The 26290-nt window shown below is 31.5% G+C and overlaps 1 protein-coding gene across 2 annotated transcripts in view; it reads left to right on the top strand.

Annotated features, from left to right (window-relative positions):
- LOC143225340 (TBC1 domain family member 10A-like) overlaps positions 1-18742 on the top strand; it is a 68140-nt gene extending 49398 nt beyond the window's left edge. The window contains exons 9-11 of one of the 2 annotated variants that reach the window (XM_076454571.1): positions 2021-2175; positions 6336-6379; positions 12140-18742. In XM_076454571.1, coding sequence (XP_076310686.1) covers positions 2021-2175; positions 6336-6379; positions 12140-12158 — 218 coding nt within the window. In that variant the 3' untranslated portion in view covers positions 12159-18742. The remainder of the gene's footprint in view (positions 1-2020; positions 2176-6335; positions 6380-12139) is intronic. The other variant, XM_076454563.1, reaches the window with a different exon arrangement.
- Positions 18743-26290: the final 7548 nt, after the last annotated feature.

Genomic DNA, 26290 nt, shown 5'->3' with positions numbered 1-26290 from the left:
GCTAAAATAAAATTGACAAGGAAGTTGTCTTCTTTATGGAAAAACTTGGCATTTGTGCAGAAGTGAAAATATTAACTTTTATCTTCTTGAACTACACTAAATAAATGACAGGAGGTGACAAAATATTGATATCCTTAAATAATGATCTTCATCCACCATTTCGTGAAAAACTTTTGTTCGTATGTTTGCTTTTCATTCTGAGTATTTCATTTGATATAACATGTATTCTCCAGCTTGCTTGCATGTGTGCAATAGCTATAATAGCTATTGTGTGATTTAGTATTTTCTTAAATGACCATGCTGAAATATCACATACTACAGAGTGTATTGTCAAGATTAGTCTGTCACGTTTCAACTCAGATCATGCTTTCAAATTTTAAGAACCTGTACAAAGATCTCTAGAAATTCCTCAGTTAAATTAGGCTTTATATTGCTATATAAAAAATCCAATTATAACAAAATGAACATGATAAAATGCCTGAAGTATTCCCAAAAATTGCTGACAGAGTAATGTTAAAAGTTAGTGCCCATTCTATCAAACTGTTAAGTACTTTCCATTCATTTTTGAAAGACCATCAGACTTGAAATCTGTTAGTGTTTTGCACACTTTCTTCACAAAATTGATTTTATATATCACATAATATGGCATTATTACTTAATATGCTAAAAGCAACATCACTGGACCCAATCTGATTTAACAACTCTGCAGCTGGTTTGCTGGATATGAATGTATTCTTAGAATACTATTACTATGCACCTTTTAATTGTTCTTAAACTCTTGCTTTTCTGTTGTAACATTTTTCTACATCTGTGTGAAAAGCTCATCACAATGCGGAAGTTATTGTGTGTTTCATCATTTGTCATAATGATATTTAATTGTCTCCAAGTTTGTCCCCTCTTTAATTTGTTTACCACTCCTCCAAAATACACATTATAATGTTTTCATTACTTAGGCAAAACAAAAGTTTTAGCATTCAGTTTTATTTGGTTACATAGTCATAAAATAGAAAATCAGACCTCCTTTTGCCATACCCACCTATTACAAGGTTATACCTATTTTGGGCAAACAAATGTAGTTTTATATTACAATTTGAAGTTATTCTAAAAGGAAAAGGAAGTATTTTAGGTTTATTTCGTTTCTGTTTATGGTGGTTACAAGGTTGTTCAACCTTGTACTGAAAAAAATAAATTTATTCAAGATGTTTTAGAGGTCACACAAATGAAATTTGAGAATTTTCAGGTGAAGAAATGTATTTTTATTTAATCATTAACATGAAAATCACTTACACTTGAAACAGTGAGAACTTTGGTTACATACATTCACAGAGAAAAAAAATTTAGTGGAAATACCTCCTTAAAAATTCTGTTTTTTGTGTGTGTATAAGAAACATAATGCATACTGAAAGCTTGCAAAATTTCATGAAGATACACAAAACATATTAAAAGTTATAGTATACAAACTTTAAAAGTTAATTTGGGGTTAAGAACTTGGACTGAGCCCATATTGAGAATGTTAAGTTAGCAGCGTAAGTTCCTTAAACTCATTCTGAGCTATTTTATGAAAAGTTAGTAGTGTAGCACATTTCTTGTGATTAAATATCTTTGTTTTATATAAGTGGTGTAAAACAAAAATCAGATAGTTTTACTCATCTCTCTTCACAAAAGTGCTTTTCCCTAAAATTGCACAAGTTATTTTCAGTCTTTTACAGAATTAGTAAGTCTTTTGTTTCAGCTAGTATTTAAGTTTGGTTTTACTTTCTGACTTCTTTTATAAGCATTTTGATAATTTATATTGAAATTTGCATTGTTTTAAAAACCATAAAACTAAACTAAAAGAACAGTAAGGTAAGTTAATAAGGTTAATAATGCTTACATGTTGCATGGATGTTCCAATATATTTTTTCACCATAAAAACAAAATCTCAAGTAAATAGGCCCCCAGATCATTTTTTTACTTATAGATTTTATATGTATGCATTTGTATGAATGTGATATAAAATATTTTAATATTCATGTTTCAGGAGTGAAAGTGCTATTTCGAGTAGCCATAGTTCTTTTGAAACACCAGTTAGGTAGGTCAGATATAACCAAGCAGTGCCCATCTATGTATGAAACACTAGAAAGAATTCGTATGATTCCACCTGAAGTTAGTCAGGAAGATTTCCTTATTCAACAAGTGAGATTTTATTTTAATAATATTACTGTAAAGAAACTGTCAATATATTTTGTAATGAAAGTGCAATTCATTTTTTATGTCATAATTCAGATACTTGTGAAAAATTCAAATTTTCACTTGAGTTAAACACATTGATATTTATAAATTCAACTGGATTGAGTGTGATATTTAATATTATATATATTTATTTAACATAAATGTTAACATAATTACTTCAACACGATGCCAAGTTATTAGTATAAGTTAGTAAGTAAAAAACATTCTGTAAGGGATTTTTATATCTTCCATTCAAATATTCTTTTTCAGAAAAATAAATGAACTGTGATTTTTTTCAAAAGGTAATTCTAAATTTAAAAAAGTCTCAGAACAAAAAAAAGTTTTATATGAGTTCATGCCCTTCTATTTTTGTATGTGTGCAAAGAAATAAAACCAGGATCCAACACTTTTTAACTTGCTATGTAATATAGTTAAGTTTATTGCAGATTTACTGTTATAATACAGTATTCCATCTCCCAAGTAACACCTCACAATAGAGGATCACATTAATACACTATGCCAAAAATAGAACAACAAAGCCCAAAGTAGAAACAGTCAAAGAAGTATCTTTTTTATCCTAGCAGCCACACCTTTTACATGACAAACATACAATTCTCTGCTGAGTTATGTTAAAAATTTATTGTAAATGTATTAATTAAGCATTTCCTTTTCAGTTCTATATGTTGGGTTCAGGTCAGGTAGGTTATTTGGTGCCTGATCTCTGAAAGAAGAATTTCTCCAGACATTCCAGTTTTTCTGCTGCATTAAAATTTTAAGGGCTTTTGATGTTGTAAGTTCATCAACCTCACTTTAATCATAATATTATGTTAAGTTTAGAAAGTGTTCTTTTCATTAAATCAATCTTCTAGAAAACAATTCAAGTAGAATTGCTCTCACTTGGTCTGCATTCCTCTGCTCCAGTCCTCATTGACTACTCTCTCTGACTGAGGTCATTGCCACATGGACAAACAAAGAAACATGTTTACTCTGACTTCTAAACAGAGGTCTCTTTACAGCTCTCCTGGTGAACATGGGTCAGCTTTTTCCTCAGCTATATGTGTCTCATAACAATTTACTCTTAAGTGGCTCTTTAAAAATTCATTTAATATCACAGAGAGTGAATAAAAACAAAAGTTTCTGACTACCCTGGATTGTTTTTCAGGCCCCAAAGTCTTTCATAAGGCTTGAAAGATTTTTTAAACATAAACTCCTGCCATGAAATTTGTTTGTTGGGTTGTTTTCTGGTCCAATTGGTTGTCTGGTCCCACAAACACATCTTCAAACTCTCTGAACGATTCATGAAGTTCAGGTTTGTATGATGAGTTTAGATTGTTAGAACAACCCTCAACTGTAGACTTCAGCTGCTTTGAAAATTGAACATCTGTTCTCAAAAATGGTACACTGACTGCAGTGATAGTCGTGTAGGTTACTTGCATCACTTTTGTTTGTTACATTTACCACATTAATGACCATTCATTCTGTAAGTTTCATAGCTTTATGCCTGTAGTTATAGAATAATACCACTATAACACCTGCACTCAGATATATTGTTATTCAAGCTAATATAGCCTTCTTTCCGGACATAAAATAGTGATTTTTGTGCATTGATTCCAACACTACAGTGAGTAGCAGTAACATACTATGGTGTACAGTCAGTAAACAACCATGTATGTACAACTCTGTTATACAGTCACCATCAAAGACAGACTCAACACCTTGATTTCTTATTATGCATTCATTGTCTAAGAAATATTTAGGGCATATGCCTCCATTTTTCATTCAAAAGGAATTAATGGACTTATTGGCTCTCCCAAGTCAGTAAGGAGGCTGTGGTCAGTAGACATCTTGGTGGAAACATCTTCATCACAACACACCAAACTCCTGCTAAATTTAAGGAGCACTAGGATTATACCAGCCAAGGTTACTCCCCATTCTACCCTGAATTCCTCAAGAGGAGTTATTGTTGAGAGGGGCTTGCAGAACATTACTGAGTCAGAAATCCTTACTGGTTTTTTCCAGCCAAGGCATTTATGCGATGTGCTGAATCTCCACTCTCAAAGATGGAATTATGATGTTTACTAATGTTCTGATTTTGACATTTACATCTCCATGTCCATCTGCAACAGTCTAGGTAGGTTATCTGAACTATAAGATACATTCCTAACCCTCTTAGATATTTCCATTGTCAGAGGTTCGATTACTTGAAGACATCTTGTCATGGTTCTTTAACGTGCTCATTGTGGTGGTAAAAGCCACGATGCCTAAGAGTGCAAAATGGAACCATGCTGTGTTAACTGTAGTGGTTCACACCCCTCTTACTTTAATTCTTGCTCAAGTGAGTGGAGGAGAAAGAGGTGCAATGCTTGAAGACTGTGGATAATATCTCCTACTCAGAGGTTTGTTTGGAAGTTATTGTTCACCACTCCATCATGGACATATGCTGATGCACTCTGTTCCATTGCCACTGTGGGAGTGCAGACAGATATCTCCATTCTTCCAGCAAAGTTGTTTACAAAACATCTGAAGAGTCTTTTTGCCCTCCATGGTTAAAAGAGTTGACAAGCCTATGTACACTCCCATCTCTGTCCCCGGCACTCCTTCTGGTGGAAGTCCACTTCCTTTGGCATTTGGTTCAGGTATTTCTTTGGGTCCACCTCCTTCTCCAGCCTTGAAATTATTATTCATTCACTCTTTATTCACATTAAGGATTTGATTTATTCTTATCATCCTGTGTGTCTCTCCTTGCAGCAACTGTTTCTGAAACCCACTGATGTAATCACCTTTTGGCAGTTTTCTTTGTACAGAAATGACAGATTATGTGATGTACAAGTGCATGGAGAGGTGGCACTGCAGATCAGTGAGCATGTTCCCACTTTGTCTTTTCCACTCAATACACCCTTGGAGACCACAGCCATTCATGTTTTCTTGGGTCTTACTATCATTATTTGTTCTCTCTACCTATCTCATAGAAAGACCAATGATCAGTTAGATTTTGATGCCCTCATTGAACAGTTACCATCTCCCTTTTAAATTCTGGGGGATTTTAATGGACACAGTCCCCTCTGGGGTGGTGGTGATATTGATGGAAGAGGTTGTTCCATAGTATGCTTTCAGATCACAACCTTTCTCTTCTCTTTTCAATACTGGTTTTTATACATATTTTCATACACCTAGTCAGTCTTTTACTGCTGTTGATCTCTCTGTCAGCTTCTCTTCACTTTGTTCTTACTTATCTTGGAGGATCAACAGTAACCTATTTGCTTAAAGAATGTTCAAGGTTTGTAGCAGGATTGTGTGTACCCTAATCATCACTGTAGAAAGAAAGAAAGAACGAGCAACTAGTTTTAGTGTTGTTAATGTGCATGTGGTGCCAGAGTGGCTCACCAAAATTTCTTTTGGAAGGAAGATTATACATTGATCTAAACTCCTACAAAAGACTTCCTGACAAATGTGACATATAACTGTGATTTTTTAGTGGAAGGTTGAATAACAACTTCATATCATTAATTAATTTAGAGACACCTGAATGTAGTGTGTACAGTATGGAGTAAAGAAGTCACGAGACCAGAGATTGCTTCACAGATTAGTATATGCATCTTAGTATTCCAGGGAGTTAAAGTCGAACTTCTTGGTACTTAAGTGTAGGTATTATACTTTAAAAACTCTTCATTTCCTGAAAGGCGACTAGAAGCATTTAGAAACTGTTATTTGTCTTTTCACCACTTGTATAATTAAGATTTATATATTTTTAATGAATGTTGTAGATTTTGAGCTAGTGGCCATTAAGTAACTTGATTAGGATTTACTAATGGTGTGTTATTAACAAGTTATCAACTTGTGGTTTGTTGAGTGACAGACTTGTCAAATCTGTGTGGTAAGCATGGCTAATGAAATGCCTCAAGGCATATGAGATAGCTGCAAATGTTTTCATGAAAACAACAAAATAAACAAAACATGGAAATTAAAGAATTTTAAGTCAACTTGAAATTGTTTTAATGCAATATATTACATATAATGTAATTGTATTCAAAGAGATTACCCTATTTAGGTATTGACTAGAGTCTAGCAGTAATTTAGTTCAGATATTTATTCTTATTTCGTTACTGGTTATTTTAAATTTTCAGAATGATTCCTTTCAGAGCTTGGCTCAAAGGATCCAAATTTCAAGGTAAAAGTTTTATTTAGGCTGATATTGTTTTGCTCATTTAAGATGCATAGTTTTTGATGTTTGGGTCTTTGTTTAAAATTCCAATGTTTTAAATAGATATATTGTGGATTTTTGAGTTGCAACTGTGATAAATATGGGGCATTGTTTTTTATTTTGTTTGGCAAATCTGGCTTCTGTTTTGGTTTCTCTGATGTACAATTCTAGACATTTATTGCATGTTATTTTATAAATTGATACTCAAATCATGAGCCGAAAACTAACAAGGAAATGCTTCTTGATATAATAACTGCCAGACTCGTGAACATTTGAAGTGGCTCCCTTGAATGTGCAAAACAAAGATGGATGATTTTTTATGAAATAAATTTTGTCAGTTTGTTACATTTTATATATATATGTAATAAAAATATGATGTGGATGTTTATGAAATAAATGTGATATATGAATAAATTATTTTACATAATACACAAACAAAACAAATTTAAGCTCTCTTTATTGAACTGTTATTCATTATTATTATTATAATACAGTGTACCAATATGCTACATTATCTAACTACCTATTCAGTGTATAAACCAATTATACTCATTCCCTGGGAACAGCAACTTGTACAAGTTGAACTTGTACTTTTTTTTTACCTACTTACTGATCCTTTGATTAATGACTTCTTGTCAGATGCAACTTTATCATGGCAGACAGGTCAGTCATATTATAAGAGGGTTGATGTGCAACAATTAAACTTAACAATATAATGTATTCTTGGAAACCATTACCTTGATAAATAACAGATAATGAAGATGAGGATAAATAAATGCATATATAAGACATATAATGACTATGAAAATGAATTTCAAAAAATCATTTCAATAATTGCATACCAACTTAGGCTACTCATGTGTTGTCTTGAACCTCAATAGTGGTTCATAATAAGGACCACAAGGAATTACACGAAACCCAGATAGAATGTTCAGGCAAAAAGTGCCTTTAAACAGTAAAGATTGTGCTACAAACAACACTAAAACCTTTACTATTGATTGCTAAGGCTGTACATATATAAACATGCATAAAAAATAAACATGCGCGTTAAACTTACAAGGAAAAGAAAATTCCTCAGAATTATCTGTTACTAATTATTATTATTATTCATTATTCTTTTGTCAGCCTTCAACATAAGCAGTTTTGTGTATATCACCCAAACATTTTGTACAATACTAAATAATATACTATGAAGTATTATGGAAAAGTATTGAGAAGTTTATTTCTTCTATACTTTACATAAACTAATTCTATTTTAAATGATGTTATTTGTATCAGTTAAAGTTAGCTTTCTTATAAATGTCTTGTGTTACTTTAAAAAGCTTAAGTACAGAGTGAAAGGAGTTACCAGCCAATAGCAGGAAAACATTAGATGACTAACACATAGACACTCAATACTTTGTACATTACACAGTTGGTGTGTTCAGGGAACAAACCCCTATATTATGTATGAAGTAAAGGAGTAAAAGAAATAAATGCACATAATATTAAATTTTTTTACAGACATTCATAGAATAATTCCTTTAAATTTTTATCAATTGTCTACTCACTATTTGAGTAGGTAGCATCACTTTTCTCATATTTTGTTCAAAAAATAAAAATTAGTTGATGAAATTGTTTAAAATATAGCAAGAAAATTCCTAAAGGTATGTAGTTTTATAAAAATAATTTTGATTTTTTCTATTATTTGTTAGAAAAAATTGTTATTTAATGTTTGTATTTGTACTCACACTTTGAATAGTTCACCTGCAAGGTGATTCTTATACATTGTGTAAAAATATTAGTTTTATGTTATAGTTTTCACATTTTATTTGTATAATAATCTCGAACCTTGTAAATGAATATTTATTTTTATTTTCCATTGTCTCTGCTATATCACTAACTTTGTATACTGTAATCAACTTGCAGTGCAATGAAATGTTTAAAATTAACAAATTGAAATATGTATACATCTTTCAACTCTTTGTAGAAATCTACTAGAATAGCTGTATTGTTCTTGTATGCTTAATTTCATGTCTGTAAATTTTCATGTGTACTCTATTTTTTATTTTTTATTAAGCTGAGGAGCTTTATGAAATTATTTTGGCAGACTCCCTGCAGAGGTGTACTACCAAAACAAGATGTCACTTTTACATGCATCTTGTTTATAACTTTTCCCAATCTAGATGACAGGTTAAACTTATAAAGTCATTAAACTGTTCAGATACATAATTAACTAAAACATAAAAGTTAGATCTCAATACAGTTTAATTGTCTCTGTAACTATAGCATGCTTAGGTAAGAAACCATCATGAGCAGTATAATCAATCAAGCAGACAACAGTACAAATGACAGATGCATGTACACCATGAGGAAAAGTGTGTAAATATGTATCAATTTCAAATTAACCATTGGTAGAGTAATAGTGTAAACTGAATTATTTTTAACAAGCGTAAAGGCGTGTGTCAACTAACTACATGCATGTTGTAGATTTCAAGGTAAAGTGTAGAAGGTGGGTATAGCAACTAACAAGGGTGAGAAAATTTATTAATCTTTCACAGTGAATACATTGTAGGACTTTGGATATCATATGTCAGCTATTTCAACAACAAGTATGTAGTATCTATATACTCATGTATCTTGCCAGTTTATGTGGCTAAGAGTGAATCTCATTAAAGTTGAAATTTTTCTAATCACATGGATCACTTAACATAAAATTGTAGTTTAAGTATTTTTAAAACACTTCCTTTAAAACAAGGGAATTACAACTTAGATAAAAATTTAAATTATATATTATAATGTTAATTTTATTGAGATATATTGATAATAAAGTGGTTTAATTAAATTTTGAATGTGATGCAGTATTATACATAGAAAGAAATTTAAAAATTGTGTTGAAAGCTATAAGGTTAAGGAGACAAAAGAATTTCAGCTATTCAGAGCACTTTGCAGGCATGTGGTTAAATAGAGTTGCTGTGATTTCAGCTTCTTCAGCCATCTTTCTCATGAAAAGGTTGTTGATTTTGTAGTGTAGCTAATTGCAAATGAGCCTGTCAGTTTTGTATGTTTGTCTAATGTATTCCTAACAGTATTAACTATTGCATTTGGCTTTGTGGTTAAAGGATTCTCTTTACAAACTTCACTTTCTGGGTGAGGACTTTGGCTCGGAGTCTGGTTTGGGAGATTTTAATTTCTTAATTGCTTTGTTATATGAAGCGTTCTACTTTGTGGGGAATATTAAAGGCTCCATTTATACAATGTTATGTCCTTTGACTCCTGCATCACTTAACACTTCTGCTGTACAACTGTCTTTCCTGAAAAAGGCCTGGCATAGCCAGATGGTTAAGGCACTTGACTTGTAATCTGATAAAGTGTTATTAACATGCACAGAAACATTTATAGCCACATATATAAAATCCATTTTCTTATCTCTCTTCATACAGGCTTGGTCAATTTGATTGACCATGTGACCTTTTTGTACTCATATAAAGTCTTTATAGATTTGACACTACTAACTTTTGATATAGTGTGTGTGTGTGTGTTTATATATATATTCACAAAATTTGACAGTCTTTCAGTAAACATAAACCTTTCACATACAAAAAAATCATATTTTAGTGAGGTATTTTTAATAAACTAAAAAAAAATTGTAATATATCAAGAATTTGTTTTGAATAATCCATGTTAAAATTAAAAATACTTTTCTTAACCTTGGAAATCCCAAATTTCATTTGTGTAATTTGTAAAATATAAGTAATTTCAAATCTTTGTTATTAGCAGAACTATATTTTATCTGTTAGTTTCTTAACCCTAACTCTATTCAAGTTTGGTCAATTTGACTGACTTTGTAACCCCCCTGAAAAAATTAAATTAAATCTAAATTATCTTCCTTTTCAAATGTAACATGAAACTACATTTGTTCATCCTAAGTAGATTTAAATTTGTAACAGTACAAGTCTATTTGTAATTAAATTTCTTCATTTTGTTGGCCTTTGATCTGTGTCTGACTACTGCTCATGGCATTATAAGTTGTAACTCACTTGGGAAATGTGCAACTCACATTTCACTGACAAATTACTTTACCCACAAGCTACTCCAAGTTGCTCATGTGTGTGACTCATGAAATATTATTATATTGTTATTGTTGTTTGTTTTACCTAATGTAACCTAAACTAACCAAAAGAGGTATCTGTTTTTACCTATTAGTTATGATTGTAATGTTAAATAAATAAATGACATGAAAAACAAGAAATAAATTACTCTTTTTTTGCTGTTGACATAACCTTACAATATTTATCCTGATAGTAGTAATGTATTAAATATTTTTTATTCATTTAAATAATGCAACAACAGGAAACATAGATTAATAACATGCAAAACATGGACAATTACCCTAGCTTTCTAACTGTGCAACAAGAGCCATTACAAATTCATCCTAGCTAGTTCTTAATTCACATGGGAACAAATCTTGTACTTTGAGTGAAATTGACCACATTCTGTTTGAAACACAACTTTATAAAATACATCATTTGATAAATGGAAACCTTGGCTTTCTATTGGTTATAGGTAATATATAGCTAAAAGTAAGAGAAAACTACTAATAAATCCTAAAGGAGAGGATGTGATGAGTGAGTGTAGCAGGAGGGGTCTGATTTTCTATTTGATAGCCCTGTAATCAAATAAAATTGAAGGCTGTAAGAGTTATGATTTATCTGAGCAATGAAAAGTTACAGTGAATAATTTATATTTAATTTCTCAGTTTCTTTGGGGTAGTGGATAAAATTGAAATGAGAAGATACCTAAAGAAAATGGTATTTTCTAAAATATGGCCTTATAAATTTCAGAATTTGGAACTTGTATACTGTTAAAATATGGGCTATTAACTAAAATTTTTTCTCCTAATTAGTATAACTTAAACTAAAAATAGTTTAATTAAAACTTGAATGTAATGCACTAAAATGTTGTATGTGCAGTAAAGGATATCCAAAGTGACAGTGTTAAATGAGAATGTATCATCATTCTAGAAGGCTGTAGTAATACTTAACCTGAAAAGAAGTTGTAGAGTTTAACTTTGTAGTGAGGGCCAAATGCCAAACCAGTATGTTGTTTGTCATTGTTGCTCTGGTATTAGGAACTTAAATGTCATGATTCAGAAAAGTCTTTATTTTGAGACATTTGTGACATAACTATTATGAAGTTCTAGTATAATTAATGTCATTGATATGTTTTTCATCTTGTTTTAATTTTAATTCTATAAAGTATATTTTACTTTATAATTACTTCTGTGGCAAAGTGTTGAAAGATTGACAAAAATTCAAATTTTTAAATAGAATTTTGAGTAATAAATTTTTTTTTATATTGATTTCAACATATCTGTACTAAACTAGTTCTGTCATGTGGGAAGGTAGCTATTATGTTAGATCAGGATCCATGGTATAGATCTTTGCTCTTTTATATATTGAAGAGGCCTATAAATCTCAAAAGTTGAGAGTCTCGAGCTTAAAAGACACATCACATTTGTGGATAATCTCAATTTTCAAAGAAAGTGGTCATTTCGTGTGCAAGTCCATTTAAACAAAATAATTTAAGTTTTAGAAATTGATCCTGTATTTATTTTCAACAGCAGTTATTAATTGTAAGTGGATATAATTTTGAAGCACTTAAAAAATTTGAAATTTTTATGAAGTATTATTAACCATTTATTTACTGTTGCATTGGTAATGATGCATTTTAACTATTTTTTTCTAGTGTCTTCACCTGCCACTAACAGAACATGAATTAGAAAAGGAGCACCAAAAGCAGGTGTCAAAGCGCAGAGCCTTGCGAGAACTTAAGCTGATTCAGGAACATCAGCAGAGGAGTGGAACTGCTAGGAAAGGAGGAAAATCTAAATCTTGATCTACAGCTTCTAAATCATACTGAAGGCTCTATATCAATCCACCAAATGTGAAGTATCACAGTTCTTTCTTTTGTGCCTGAAAGTGGAGAATGTATAAAAATAAGTATTTAATCAATGTGTGTGGACATCATACTAATATGTATTGTATATTTATGTATATAGGTCACGATTTTAGTATTTTTAATGATGTAAAAGAATATCCTATACCTTACTATGTATGTAACATGAGGTTTTGAGGAGTGTGAAAACTGACAAACCTCATACATTCATAAATAATATATCTTAAATTTTATAGCCTTTTTGAAAATGTGATGTCAGTTAAGAACATTATAATGCATTCTGTAAATTTCTATAGCTCTGAGATGTTAAGGATTTTGTGACAAATTAGAACACGGGTGCAAGTTTTGAATTAATTTTTTATAAATCTTATGGTGCTTATCATATCTGTTTATTTTCAGTATTAGGATGAAGAGAAATTTTTAAAGAGAATATAACTGTCACTGTTATAACTGTTGAAAGTGACAAGGGCTTTGTATAGCAGTTCAGTATTGTTAAATATATCTGATGTAAATAAAAGTTTGACTTCAGTAACTGTGTTTCCCATTTAAGTCTTTGTGGAAAGACTTGTGTGGGTCTTTTGAGGTCTCCAAAAATTGTGTGAATTTATTTGAAATTGTTCATAATGTAAACATATGGCTTTAACACAAGTGGTTCATAAATGTGGATAAAGGGTGTGATTTGTGACATTAATGATGAAAATCATAAATTGTTACAAGTTAGAGACCAAACAAGAGCATCAGTTGACAATATACTTTAGGGCAGTGGTTCTTAACCTGGGGGTCAATTGAAGTTTCTCGGGGGTCACGGTAGGTTTGGGAATTATTGGGGAAATCACAGAGCAGTTTGTAGTTTTTGTGGCAAGTGCCTGTAACTGCCCACCAATGAGAAACACACTGAAGTGCAGCGGTTGAACCACGTTGAGATGCTTGTTGAGCAACCACCTATCTAATTTTAAGTTAAAATTTTTATATATTACAATGTTTTGAATTGCCTAAATTTTTTTAACTATATAATATTAATACATCGAACTTAAAATTCAAATATCAAAGTTTCCATCCTATTTAGTATATTTTCTCACTATATATATACATTATATCAACCCTCACACTCAGTGAATAAGTAGGTTTTGTATGATGTTCAGTAATTCCATGGGTTTTGTATTTGTTTAGTACGTGTAGCATTTCTCAAGGTTATTTATTTGTAACATTTTCAATAAATTAGGATCTTTATATAGTTTTTTTTTTATTCTACCTTTATGCAAAGTTCACCATTACAAAAATTATTATAGGGGTTACGATAATAGCCTGGAGAGTCTTAGGGGGTAAGACGATGAGAAAGGTTAAGAACTACTGCTTTAGGGTATAGAAATGTTAGACTAGTGACATGGGTTTCAGAAGCCATATATGACAGCTGCTATAATATAGAAATATCATATGGAAGCCAAGCATTTTAAATAAGCATAGTAGCTGCTCTGATAAGAATACACATGTAAAAGTAATGATATGAATGGTAGATGTCAGACAGTATTGCATTAATAACATGGATTTCAAAGATAAACATGACAATTGTTTTTATGTAGGTGTACAAATAACAGTGATCATTAGTGAAATGGACAAGATATATGTTGCTATATGGATATACATGTGATAATAATATTGTTAATGAGAGGAATGGTTAGTATTGAAGAAATAGAGCTATATAATGGTTTTGCAAGTAGTATATTCAACACATATTTAAAAGTAGTAACTATACAGAACTTAGTAAGAATTGTGATAGTCATATTAATATCTGTAGTCGGTTTCACTTAGTATAGTAATTCATTATGTTATTGCTTAAGCCAGTTAAAAAATATTAGTACAGGTTACTCCAATACATTATATTTAGGTTTGGAATTAGATATTTCTGACAACAGTCTCTAATTCTGAGGGGTAGAAAAAATAGATTAGTAGTAGTTTCAGTTGCTACTGGATCATTAGTGGAGTTTGCAAATCGGTTATTCTCGTAAAAGCCTATGGTAGTTATAATAATTAGAAATAATACTTAGGTTAGGTGGTTATTCTTTGAGTTGTGATATTAAATGAACACGAAAGAATCTTGAATTAATTAAAAATAATAATGAGAAATCAACCAAGTCATAATGGAAATATTTCAATTTCATGATTAATTGTAATAATCAGAAATATTAATTTGAATTAGTTAATTATTTTCGTATTATTAATCAGTTTTAATGTAATTTCAATTAATATATATTATTTTAAGTGACTCCAATATAATTGATGCTTATAGATAGTTAAGTTAATTGTCTATCTCTGGTTTTAATAGTGAAGAATAGATAAAATTGAAAGTTTTGATTTTTATTCCAGAGGTTAGAGTACAGACGATAGTGTTGTTGAATACAATGATTAGACAGAAATGTTAATAGTGTTTTTAATGCTACAAAACAGACAAGCATGAAAACTTTTATGGTTATGGCAGAAGTGAGTTAAAGTATTTTACTATTGGTTAGGATTGAAAGGTACAGACAGTACTGATACTGACATCATGAATGTATAGAAATATAATAGTGGTTTTTAACACTAACAAATGATTTAGCTTTGATGGTATCAGTGGTAAGGTAGACATACTGTACTTTTAATTTTATTGTTCTGACAACAGTGGTTTTAGCATTAGGGAAAACTGACTGTAGTCACAGGTAATGTTAATACAGAGTAATAGTGGGTATAACAATATAGGTAGGTTCTAGTATTGTAATGTGTGTCATGATTGGGGAGAAATTTATTAATAATGCTTTTTATATTAACCCTTAAGTACATGAAATAATATGCTTACATTAATATATAACATGGATCACAAGTGTTTTGTCAAAGTAAAAATGGATTCAGACCATATTTGTGTAAATTTTTTTATTAAACATAATACAAGCATGATGCTCACAATACCTAGTTTGCAAAAGAAAAATTAGAAATACTGTACCATCAGCAAACATGCATTACATTTGTTCAGATATGTTAGCTATAAATTGCTATTAGCACAAACAGTTGTTTTCGTTGTATTTGAGCATGCAGAGTAGATAGGTCTGGCACATTTTGCACATCTTATGCTACTTTTATTGTCTTTAGCTTTGGGAAGTAGTAGCAGTATTCTTTATTGTGACTTCATTGTGTCCTTTCTGACACATTTTCTGTGCCACACTATTAGAGCATCTAAAATAGGCTACTAAAAGTTAAGTTGTTTTTTCCCTCTTTGCTTGAGCCAAGGACATACAAATTATCTTTGTAGTTCATTAAGAAATAACCTGCATCAATTTGACCTTTTCCTTCCATTTAGGGTTTTGGGAAAGAAATATTACTAAAGCATTGATTCCTGTCGGGTTGAGTACATTTATAAAATAAGCATAAAGACCAACATCTTGTTTTGTTGGAATGAGTAAGTGTAATACAATTGGTCAGCAGTATCCACTGCACTTTTTATGTCCTTGTAAAACAGAATTACTTCTGATGTATTCATCTCAGTATTGATACTGTTATTATTGTGCATAATAAACATCAGTAAGACACATTAGTTTCTCTTTGAAACAGATGAAGCAGTCATGGTGTTTCCATCTGACTGAAACATGTTCAAAGAATAGGTTTTCTAATTGCAAATCTTTTTCTGTATAGTTCCCATGTGTGTGATTTTCTTCAGATAAAGTTGCTCAATAAATTGGGAATCACTGAATTAATTATGCATTGTAATATTTACTTCTGAATTAAATAATAGCAGAGCAAGCCTCTTCACTGCATTGCTAGCTAGTTTCTTTTTACAAGATATACCTTACTTTGTAAAATACATGGCTCCTTGTTTCAGAATCATAGAGCAGAAACATTATTATTACATACTTGTCAGGTTTGATAGAAAGGAATTGTCTTGTCCTTTGAAAAAAAACAATTTTTTCATCAACTGTCGCACATTCTTACACGCTGTAGGAATTTCTTCAGTTTGAAATAAAGAATGCCCCTTAACTTTCTAATAGGAATGAACTTTTGTTTCTACAGTTTGCTCATGTATCTTTTAAATTAAATTGCTTGCTAGCTTAGGATACTTGCAGATTACTGTGTTAACATTGCAGCTGAGGAAATAATGTGTAAAAGGTCCTTGAAACCACAACATATATGTACAGATTCATATTATGTCTTATAAATACCAGCAAAGTATAAGAGTCCTAATACAGCTTTTGGTTGTGGAAAAACTACTGATTTCTATTTGCTTGGACTCGTACTCTTACTTGTAAATACTGATCTGGCATTTGCATTAGTGTTTGCCACAATATTTGTTAAGGCACTGAGTTAGAAAAAAAAATGCATTTAGCACTGTTTTGTAATTGCAGACAAGAGGGCAAACTTGTTTTATCATAATATTTACTTTTCTATCTTGTTCTTTGGTAAGTACTTTCAAAGTCTATATTCTTTCTGATTGTGCTTAGAAAGATAAAGGCTCACCCACTTTTTCATGTTGTTGATAACCAAGAGATGATTCCTCTGAGGCACTCTGATATTGGAGCTGTTTCACACTAGAAACAGAATTACGAAATAATTTTTCCAAGACATGCCGATCTTGGGACAGATTTATTGGAGAAACAGAAATATGTTCATCCCCATCATTGCTAACAATATCATTAGTGCTTTCATCAGCTACTAGAGAGCAGCACAACTACTGCTAGTACAATTACAATGGACAGTATGACAACTGATCTCTTTAATTTATGTATATGTTATTTCTTGATCTGAGTAATCCAGGTAAATATATTTGGATTTCTCTTGTCTCTTAATTGGCAGTTGTTCTAGACTTCAGCTAATATTCTTGCAGATATTACATGTGGTAAATATTTCCTTGCCATTTTAGGGTTAAGCAAAAAGACTGAGAAGAAACTAAACTTTCGTCAACAGAATACTGCAACAAATGAGAACTAGCAAAGTATATACCATAAAATGAGTTTCATTCTGTTGTAGTTACTAAACAGGATACAACTCATCACAAACTAGGTTTAGTTCAGTTCAATGCATGCCCTGGGTTATTAGTCTCCCATGTACTTTCATTCAAAATTACAGTAAACAAAGGAATGTAAAATATTTGATTGAAAAAACAACAATAACATCATCAAATTTAAACAAAATAATGTGAGTACATGGGACATTTGTGACCCGCCTCATATTTTTATGGGTTAAAGAGAGATGTATAATGTAATATTGAGGCAAAGAATAAAACTGTTGTAATAAATTGATCTTGCATAGTACTGAGAAGGAACAGTACTCTAAACAAAGGGTCATTGTTTTGCAATGTAGGAAATTTATTTTTAAATACTTTGAAAATATTTTCTTTCTACAGTTAAATATTTCACTTGCTGTTTTTCAAGAAGAGACATTAATACTGAACAATAATTTTGTACTTCTTTCTCAAAAGTTGGGGATTTAAATAAGTTAATATCCTGTTTACTTTAGTGTTAATTTCAATTAAGATATATATCCTTTACCATTAGTATTTACATCATTATATGTAATTGTTTGAGGCTTATTTTAGTTTCTGTAACTTTTCATTCAGTATCTTATAAGCAGTTGTATCAACCAAAATAACTACGTACAATGTAATACATTTCTAAGGTGTATTACATTATAATTTAAAAAAAAACATTTATTATAAATTGCAAACTTTTCACTAGAATACACTTGAGAGCATTAAGCAGTGATGGCTTTTATACTTTTTATCAAGTAATAAGTGACTTTATCAATTTCAGAACTATAATTGTTATTCTGTGTGGATTTGTCTTTTACTCTGAAGAGGAAGTAAGAAACCATAGCCACTACTTTTTTATGTAGTGTATAATTGTGATACGTTAACTAAGATATTTTTAATTATATTTGAAGAATGAGGGGAGCAGACTGCATTTTGATGAATAAGGTATTGAGTTACTATAGACACAGACATCATCATTTTGAAGTTAAGTTACATTTGCAGCTTATCACAAACGTTTTGATGCTTGCCAAAGTTATGAAAATAATCATTTTTTCCATCATTTTTGTTAGTTCTGTGTAAAAAAATAAAATATAAACAATGTGGAAATTTTACTTTTGTTAAACAAATAGAATAGTACTAATACAAATAACAAGTGCATATGTTTCCTTATAATGTGGAATGAACTAACTGCCTATTTTAGTTGTTTTCATTACACCTTTTATTGTGTTACTATTTACAGAGTTTTAAGTTGTATTTATGGATGTAGCATATTTCAGTTATATTTATGATTAACAATATTTTTAAATTAAAAGGTGCTATGCTAATGAATACTAATTATTGTTGCACTTTTATAATTATGTGTATATTGCTCTGAAATAAAGTGTTGAACTAAAATGATAAAACGGGCAGAAAATACTCATTTTTTCCAACCTCATAAAAATTAATAACTTGATTAGATATTGTATCACTTTACTTAAATAAAGAGTGAAAATAGGATTTTTATGAATTTTATCAAAAGTACCTTTGTCCCTGGTGGAGACAACAGTAAATCTTTGGATTTACAATGCTAAAATCAGGGGTTTGATTCCCTTCAGTGGACACAGCAGATAGCCTGATGTGGCTTTGCTATAAGAAAACAAACACACACAAAATTATCTTCAATATATTTATAATGTAATAAAGGTTTTATTATTTTTACTTTGTAAACCCATTACAAACATAATCAATCTCATCATTTTTTTTCCATTAAATAAAAAAAGAAATTTTTGGTAATAAGTTCCAATAAATAACCTGGTTCATGTTTTCTTGAATCATCTAATCAGCATTCATCTAAATTTTTTTTTCTTTTTTTACAAGTTTAACATTCAGTTATATCACTGAAGTCTGTGAGAAGTTTTCACACTGTACAATGATTGTTTTCCAAATCCAAACCAAAGTTTATTGTCAGACATTTGATATGCATGTATATATTTTTGGACTTGCCTAAAGCATGGATATCATCTAATTGCTGGATCCATATCATTTGGTCTTCACAGAGGTTAACCCTAAAATTAGCTAAAACATAAATGTACAGTACTATGCAAAAGTGTTAGGACAAGAGAATAATTTGTCAGTTTTTGCAGTTTATGGTGCTGATTCTTCCATTACATTACAGAATGTAAATTTCAACACCCTTGTAATTATTCACTAATTTCTGTTGGGAATTGAATTGAGCTAGGGTTAGAATACTTATCATTTTTAAGAATTCCTCTACACTTGGGAAAATGGTATGTCATAAAGGTTCTGTTTGAATAAACATACTATTCATGCAATGTCTCAACTATGGAGAAAGAAGCTTGCAAAATGTACCAGTATATGATAGAAAAAATCAATTTAATAGCACTCTGCATATAATCCTTGATAAGAAAAGTGTTTAACACTATATATATTCAGTTTTGTTGTCATGCCATAGAATGGAAATGAAGAGACTTGTCAGTAGAGCAGAGATTTTACATAAAAGATTTACATGATGCTTGGTTGGACTTTGACAAATTGCTGCAGACTTGAAATGCTTCCCAAATACTGTGAAGTACACCATATATTGTGAAACCAAGACATGTAAATTTGAAAATAAGAAAGAAAGAGGCAGGACACTTGAATTCAATGATGCTGATGTTAAGTACTTTTATTTATGCAGCTATTGGAATAGAAGGAAACCTGTTGCTGATCTCAAGCATGAGATAACCATATATCAAATGACAGAAAAGTGTCCAGATCTACAGCATTAAGAAGACTCAATGAGAATGAAATATTTGGTTGGTGGTGATAAAAAAAATCTTTACTTCTATCTCAATATTGTGCAGAGACTGAAATTTCCTAAAAAGTACAAAAGTGTACTGTTGATGGCTGGAAAAGGATGTTATGATCAGATGAGTCTAAGTTTGAAATATTCGGTTCAAAGTGTAAATCATATGCCTGGTAAAAGAAAGGTGAAATATACTTAATTCAATGCATAGCACCTACTATGAAGCATGGGATAGGCAATGTGATGATTTTCAGGGGTTCTGGTGTTGAGTTGACAGGAGATGTTTCTAAATGCATGGAATAATGGTCCAGCACAGGTACCATCGGGCACTAATGCATCAAGGCATACAGAGTGGTTTGTATATTATTAGTAAAGGATTCTACTACCTAGGAGGTAATGACTTCAAACACTCATCCAACCTATGAATAAATTATTTATCTAAGAAAGAAACTGTGGGAGTCATTCAAATGATGCATTAACTCCCACACTGCCCCAATATCAACCCAATTGAGCAAATATAGGATATGATAGATCAAAACTTGAAAATCAAAAGTATTTTATGGGAGTGTATTAGAGACATTTGGAGTAAAATCCTATAGGAAAGTTAATGTAAAATGTGGACTTACTAAATTTAACTTTACACCTGACTGATAAAGAAACTGAAAACAAAACAATGATGAAAACATACTGATTCATTCTGAAAGTTTATTTAGTTTACTGACTGAATCTTTCATATTTATACCTATTCCTCATTTTAGATATTTAAAAAAGCTCATAGGTTTTCATGACGTTAATTAAGAGTAATTAATCAAGGCCCTTATACTCTCAAATTTAATTGTTCTTAACATTTTGCATCCTCTATCTAACACTTATATTAAAATATAAAAAAAATATAACTTATAACACTGAACAGTCCTACAACAAAAAATTTTTTAAAAATTACATAAATAGTTTATTCTGAGGCCTGTGGTATGCTAATGTAATGATATCTTATCCTTTGGTGTCATTAGCAAATGTGTTAATGGGCAAATTTATCTTGATTGTATGATTAAATGAATCCATTCTTAACTGCCTTCTAGAAGTAGTCTCATTGTGAACACTGGCCCCTTCAGTAGGTTGAGGTTCCACTGACAAGTTTGTTTGTTTCTTTGTTGTTGTTGTTTTTTTGAGTTACCAAATTGGTCATACTCTAACCCACATATTTCCAAAGTCTATCAAGGTGAATGACCTTTTGCTTGGATTGTCTGTACAGCATGTGACCCCTCCCAGTACCTGCTTAACTTTGAAGTTTTTGTTTTCTACAACTCAGATTATACAGCCATACCATATCATCTCAGTTCAATTCAGTTTTATCAGTGTTAACATCATAGCAACTTTATATTTTATCACTAGTTGATTTAAGTCATTCTTAGATAAAATCACATATGTGTTAATGATGCTCTTTAATCTTTTCAGGGACGTCGAGAGGCAGGTCAGGCCCTGAGGATAATAATGTCACTGGGCCCCTTTTTGAAGTCTTCATAAATTCATGGGCGTATGGTAAATTTTTCTGGTGGGCGGGAGCCAAATGTGTTGAGAATTTACATGTTCTGGATGAAAAGGTATTTTTGAGGCAAAGTGGTTTGTCCCAGTACTGCAATTTTTCCTTAAATATATTATGAAAATAAGAATACATTATTATTTATCCCATGTTTCCGTGCCCTATACACTGAATCTCAAAGACATTTAGTTAATTTGATCAAATTATTCACGTACGTCTTATATGGTAGCCTGTACAAGTACTGAAGTTTCACTACTAGTTAGTTACTTTTTTAATTATTAGATATTGATTAGCTCATATATTACATTTTGGCTGCTAAAGTACTACTGTCTTCAGGAAAAATCTGAGACGGCCCGTTTCTGTGATGGTAGGTTTCCCTTTTCGATCCAGAGGTCTTGTTAAAACGTCTGATTTGCTATCTACTAAATTAGGGTTTCTTTAAGACAGTTATTTCTCACTATTCACAGTTAATTAAATTAATAATTTTCCATTATTTTATTGAGTTGTGGTGGTGGGGATTCTAACCTGTAACTCTCAAATTGCGAATCAAGCACCCTAACCACCTGGCCATGCTGGGTCCTATTGGTTTGTTTTGATACACTTATTTTCAAAAAGCCCCAGAACGAGTGGGCTATTTAATAGGTTCTACCTTACCAATCAAATGTTTTGGAAAGATTTGTTTTAAAAAACACTTTAATAATTCGAGCAAAGCAGAGTGGTGCTGTGTCCTATCCTCCTATCCTGTCGGAAGATAACCCCTTTTTTTAACAAGCTAGGCGTTGTGGAATAAAGAACTCTTGTAACAGGTGTAGAAACGAATTTCCAGTAACAGTTTGTTTGTCAAAGAAACAACAACAACAAAATTAATATCAATATTTGGTTTAAAGCTAATGACAATGTTACTGTAGCTTTACTATCTATAATTAAGGAAAGTGTTACCTAAGTTCTGCACTCTAGTTTTACAATAACTTCATCTCGACGAAGGCCCGGCATGGCCAGGTGGGTTAAGGCATTCGACTCGTAATCTGAGGGTCGCGGGTTCGCATCCCGGTCGCGCCAAACATGCTCGCCCTTTCAGCCGTGGGGGCGGTATAATGTTTCGGTCAATCCCACTATTCGTTGGTAAAAGAGTAGCCCAAGAGTTGGCGGTGGGTAGTGGTGACTAGCTGTCTTCCCTCTAGTCTTACACTGCTAAATTAGGGACGGCTAGCACAGATAGCCCTCGAGTAGCTTTGTGCGAAATTTCAAAACAAACAAACAAAAATTTTGTTTATAATGCCATTCAATAGATGGGAATATATTGTATTTATTATTTCGATCACGCAATGTCTATTATAATTAGATATATATAATAAGTATTTTCTTTAAAAATCAGCTATTTCATTTAATCACACACGGGAAAACATTGTTCTTGACTGAGATTTGCTAAATAACATGACTTTCGAAGACTTGAGAATATATATATTTTAAATTCCATTATTTTCAAGGTTTCAAAAACCCGTGAAGATTTCTAATTAAATCTGATACTACGAATACTATACTGTACGAATACTATCAGGGAATTATCCAAATTTTGCGTCTCTTTTTATGCTAGGTTATTGGAGTGTGTTATTGATACGGTGGTTGTAGAAAGCTTTTATCTTTCTTTTCCTCATTCATATTTCTATCCTATTACTATTCCATTTTATTATTCTGTTTACTTATCCGACACGAATTAAGCGATTCAGATAAATCATTGTTAGTCTTTGGTGCCTGTTATGCTCCATATTCGTACCTTTTTTTAGTATCTTTTCTTTATCCAATGCATTAGCCTGTACTTACAAGAGATATTGTAAATATCGTTTTTGCTGTGTTGTATCTTCTTAATAATGTTGTGTTAACATATCCAATGTGTATTCATAAAGAGTTGTTTAACGTGGTAGAATATGGCTTTATGTCTGTGATTTTCGTCCTACTTATTATTGGTATTTATTCTCTTTATGAAATCTTCAACAATCTATTTTCAAGGAGAATTTTAATGATGTGTATTTCTTCCTTCTGTCCTCTGTATCATAGTTTACTCATTTTGGAATCTAGGCAGTTCATGATGCCTATCTTGATGCTGCTGGGATGGTTTGATGGTTTTACGAGTATCTTTAGGTTTCATCTTAACCACTATGATATACGAGTAATGTATCTTTGTAACTATCACATCTAGGAAGATGAGTTCGTTATCTTTTCCATCTGTGTTATGAATACTGTGTTCAGGTTGGTTTCTGAATTCTGGAATCTTGTATGTATTGTGTATAGTCATATTAGAAATGTATCTTCAATCTATATATTTCAAAAGTCTAGATGTTAGAGCATCTGTTTTTAAAAAAAAAATATCGTTGTAGAAGTGACAAGTGTGTGCCAATGGTTAAGCGCTGTTGTTCATGGTAGTATTTATCTTCATGTTAACATTAAGATAAGTTGATGTACAAAATTGAGTTCTATTACTGTAGTGGTTCTCAAAAGGTTGCCTTCTTTGAGTCCTCTACTCGTACAGCGGTAAGTCTACGGATTTATAACTCTAAAATCAGGGGGTTGATTCCACTTGATGGACTCAGCAGATAGCCCGATATGGCTTTGCTATAAGAAAATACACATATACACAGACGCCTTCTTTGATGATTATATAATTTTCAAGATGTTAACAAAGTATCTGTTATGTTTCAAGGGCTGATAGGCTTTTGAATCGGGTGAATGCATTGAAGGTGATCAATGCGAGATTTTTGTGATTGCATTTATGATCTCCATGAAGTATGTTAATTCTTAACATGTGAAGATATGTTATACATGATATTATTTCTAGTACTATAAAACTTCTACACTGCTGCAACTCTTGAAGATTAGCTCCAATGGTCTCTTTTAGGAGGTTGTCTGATTGTAGAAACTAGAAACTGATAACCTCACAAACATGACTTCCATCTTTCTTCCCCGGCGCCACTTACATGTACACTTCATTTCATATCACGTTTTTATTAAGTCATCTTTTAAAACTCTATGCATACACGTATTACGAATAAATACAGAAATACATTTGTATTCTCGTTAATCTTTATTGTGCTTTTTATTGTATATGTACATGAAAATCTTTGTCAACATTGAAGGCAAACATGAATATACAATGTACAGTGCACAACACTTAGATGTTTGCTCTTATATTACAGTGTACATATTTATATAAACGCAAACAAAATAACTATATTTTGATATCATAGAAATATGTATTTGAGTAATTCCAGGATGTTATAGTGTAATTCAAAGAAGTGTATTAAAATAGTTGAAAATTTTAGTTTGGGTTTTGTAACAGATACAGTCTCTAGCAAAGGACATTCAAAGTTGGTTATTGCTTCAATCAAGTACTTCATACCTTACCCTGTAAAAAAGTTTGATTTCATTTACGAATTTGTTGTTTCAGCAAATTACTTTGTGTCAGTTTTGTTCGCCTTGCAATAATTTTCCAGTGCTTGTTGAAGCATTATTCACTTACATTTCTAGGTTGTGAGGAGGCTGTGTACTAAAAACTCTCATAAGAAATGTCGTTCATAAAATCACCTTGACAGCTTTTTTTATTGATGAAACTTTGTAGAATTGACGGCAACTGCCTGTTGTAGAGACACAATTGTAAAGGACGACGTTTCGAAAATCTTCCGCTTTTCGTCTTCAGGCCGAATTCAGTTTTATCATGAATACTCTGCCTAAACAACCTATCAAAGAATAGTTTTGCTTTACTGTTGTTTTTTGGCAGTGATACCCATTGAGGTAGCGTACTTTTCTACAGATAGCTCATCAGATGGTCTTTGGCATCTCTAAACAACTTCTACAGTAACAACAACGTAATTTCATCTTCATTCTCATCATTTGAAGCCTCTGTGCCTAGAGGTGGAGAACCCTGTTGCTGTGAAGCACTGTTTCACTGATCTAATGGCAAGCATCAAAGACAGAGACAGCTTTGACTAACTAATTGACGTCATTGACCTTGCCATATTTGCTACAATGGAGTGCAAAAGACAGAGGTCATAAAGACATTTCAACAATTTACCACTTTGATGACCTCCTAGTCAAAAGGCTGCAAGACCATAGTTGAATTCATTGGGAGAACACTAAACGAAAATTAGATAACCCTTATGGAAAATGTGAGGAAGCATTGCTGGCAAACAGTAGAACTTATATGTTTCTGGTTTTCATGTGCTTGTTATAAGTTTCGACCCATCACATAAACAAACCATTGATTATCCATGCCTTTTTATTAAAGTACCGTATGACACAAAATTGTTTTTAACAATGACTAATTATTAGTTGACCTTTGAATTCGCCAACATCATTGACACAAAATGCAATATTTATTCAGTCGTTTGACTTCTTTATGTCTGCAGAGTCTTCACCTTTCGTGATAAATGATTACTTTTGTAAAGCGTGAAGAAAATAACATCAGTTCATCCAAACTGAAGATATTGCGTAGTCATAATCGTTAACGATGGCGTAAAATTTCAACTGTCAGTTGTTAGTGGAGGATACATTGATGCTGACTTTTTCCTCAGACAGGACTACAGCAGAAAAACTGTGGCTGGTTTTGAACTTTTGAAACCACCCTATAATAAT

Source organism: Tachypleus tridentatus, chromosome 1, assembly GCF_004210375.1.
Source record: "Tachypleus tridentatus isolate NWPU-2018 chromosome 1, ASM421037v1, whole genome shotgun sequence".
Taxonomy (NCBI): domain Eukaryota; kingdom Metazoa; phylum Arthropoda; class Merostomata; order Xiphosura; family Limulidae; genus Tachypleus; species Tachypleus tridentatus.
This window is presented reverse-complemented; position numbering and strand designations above follow the sequence as displayed.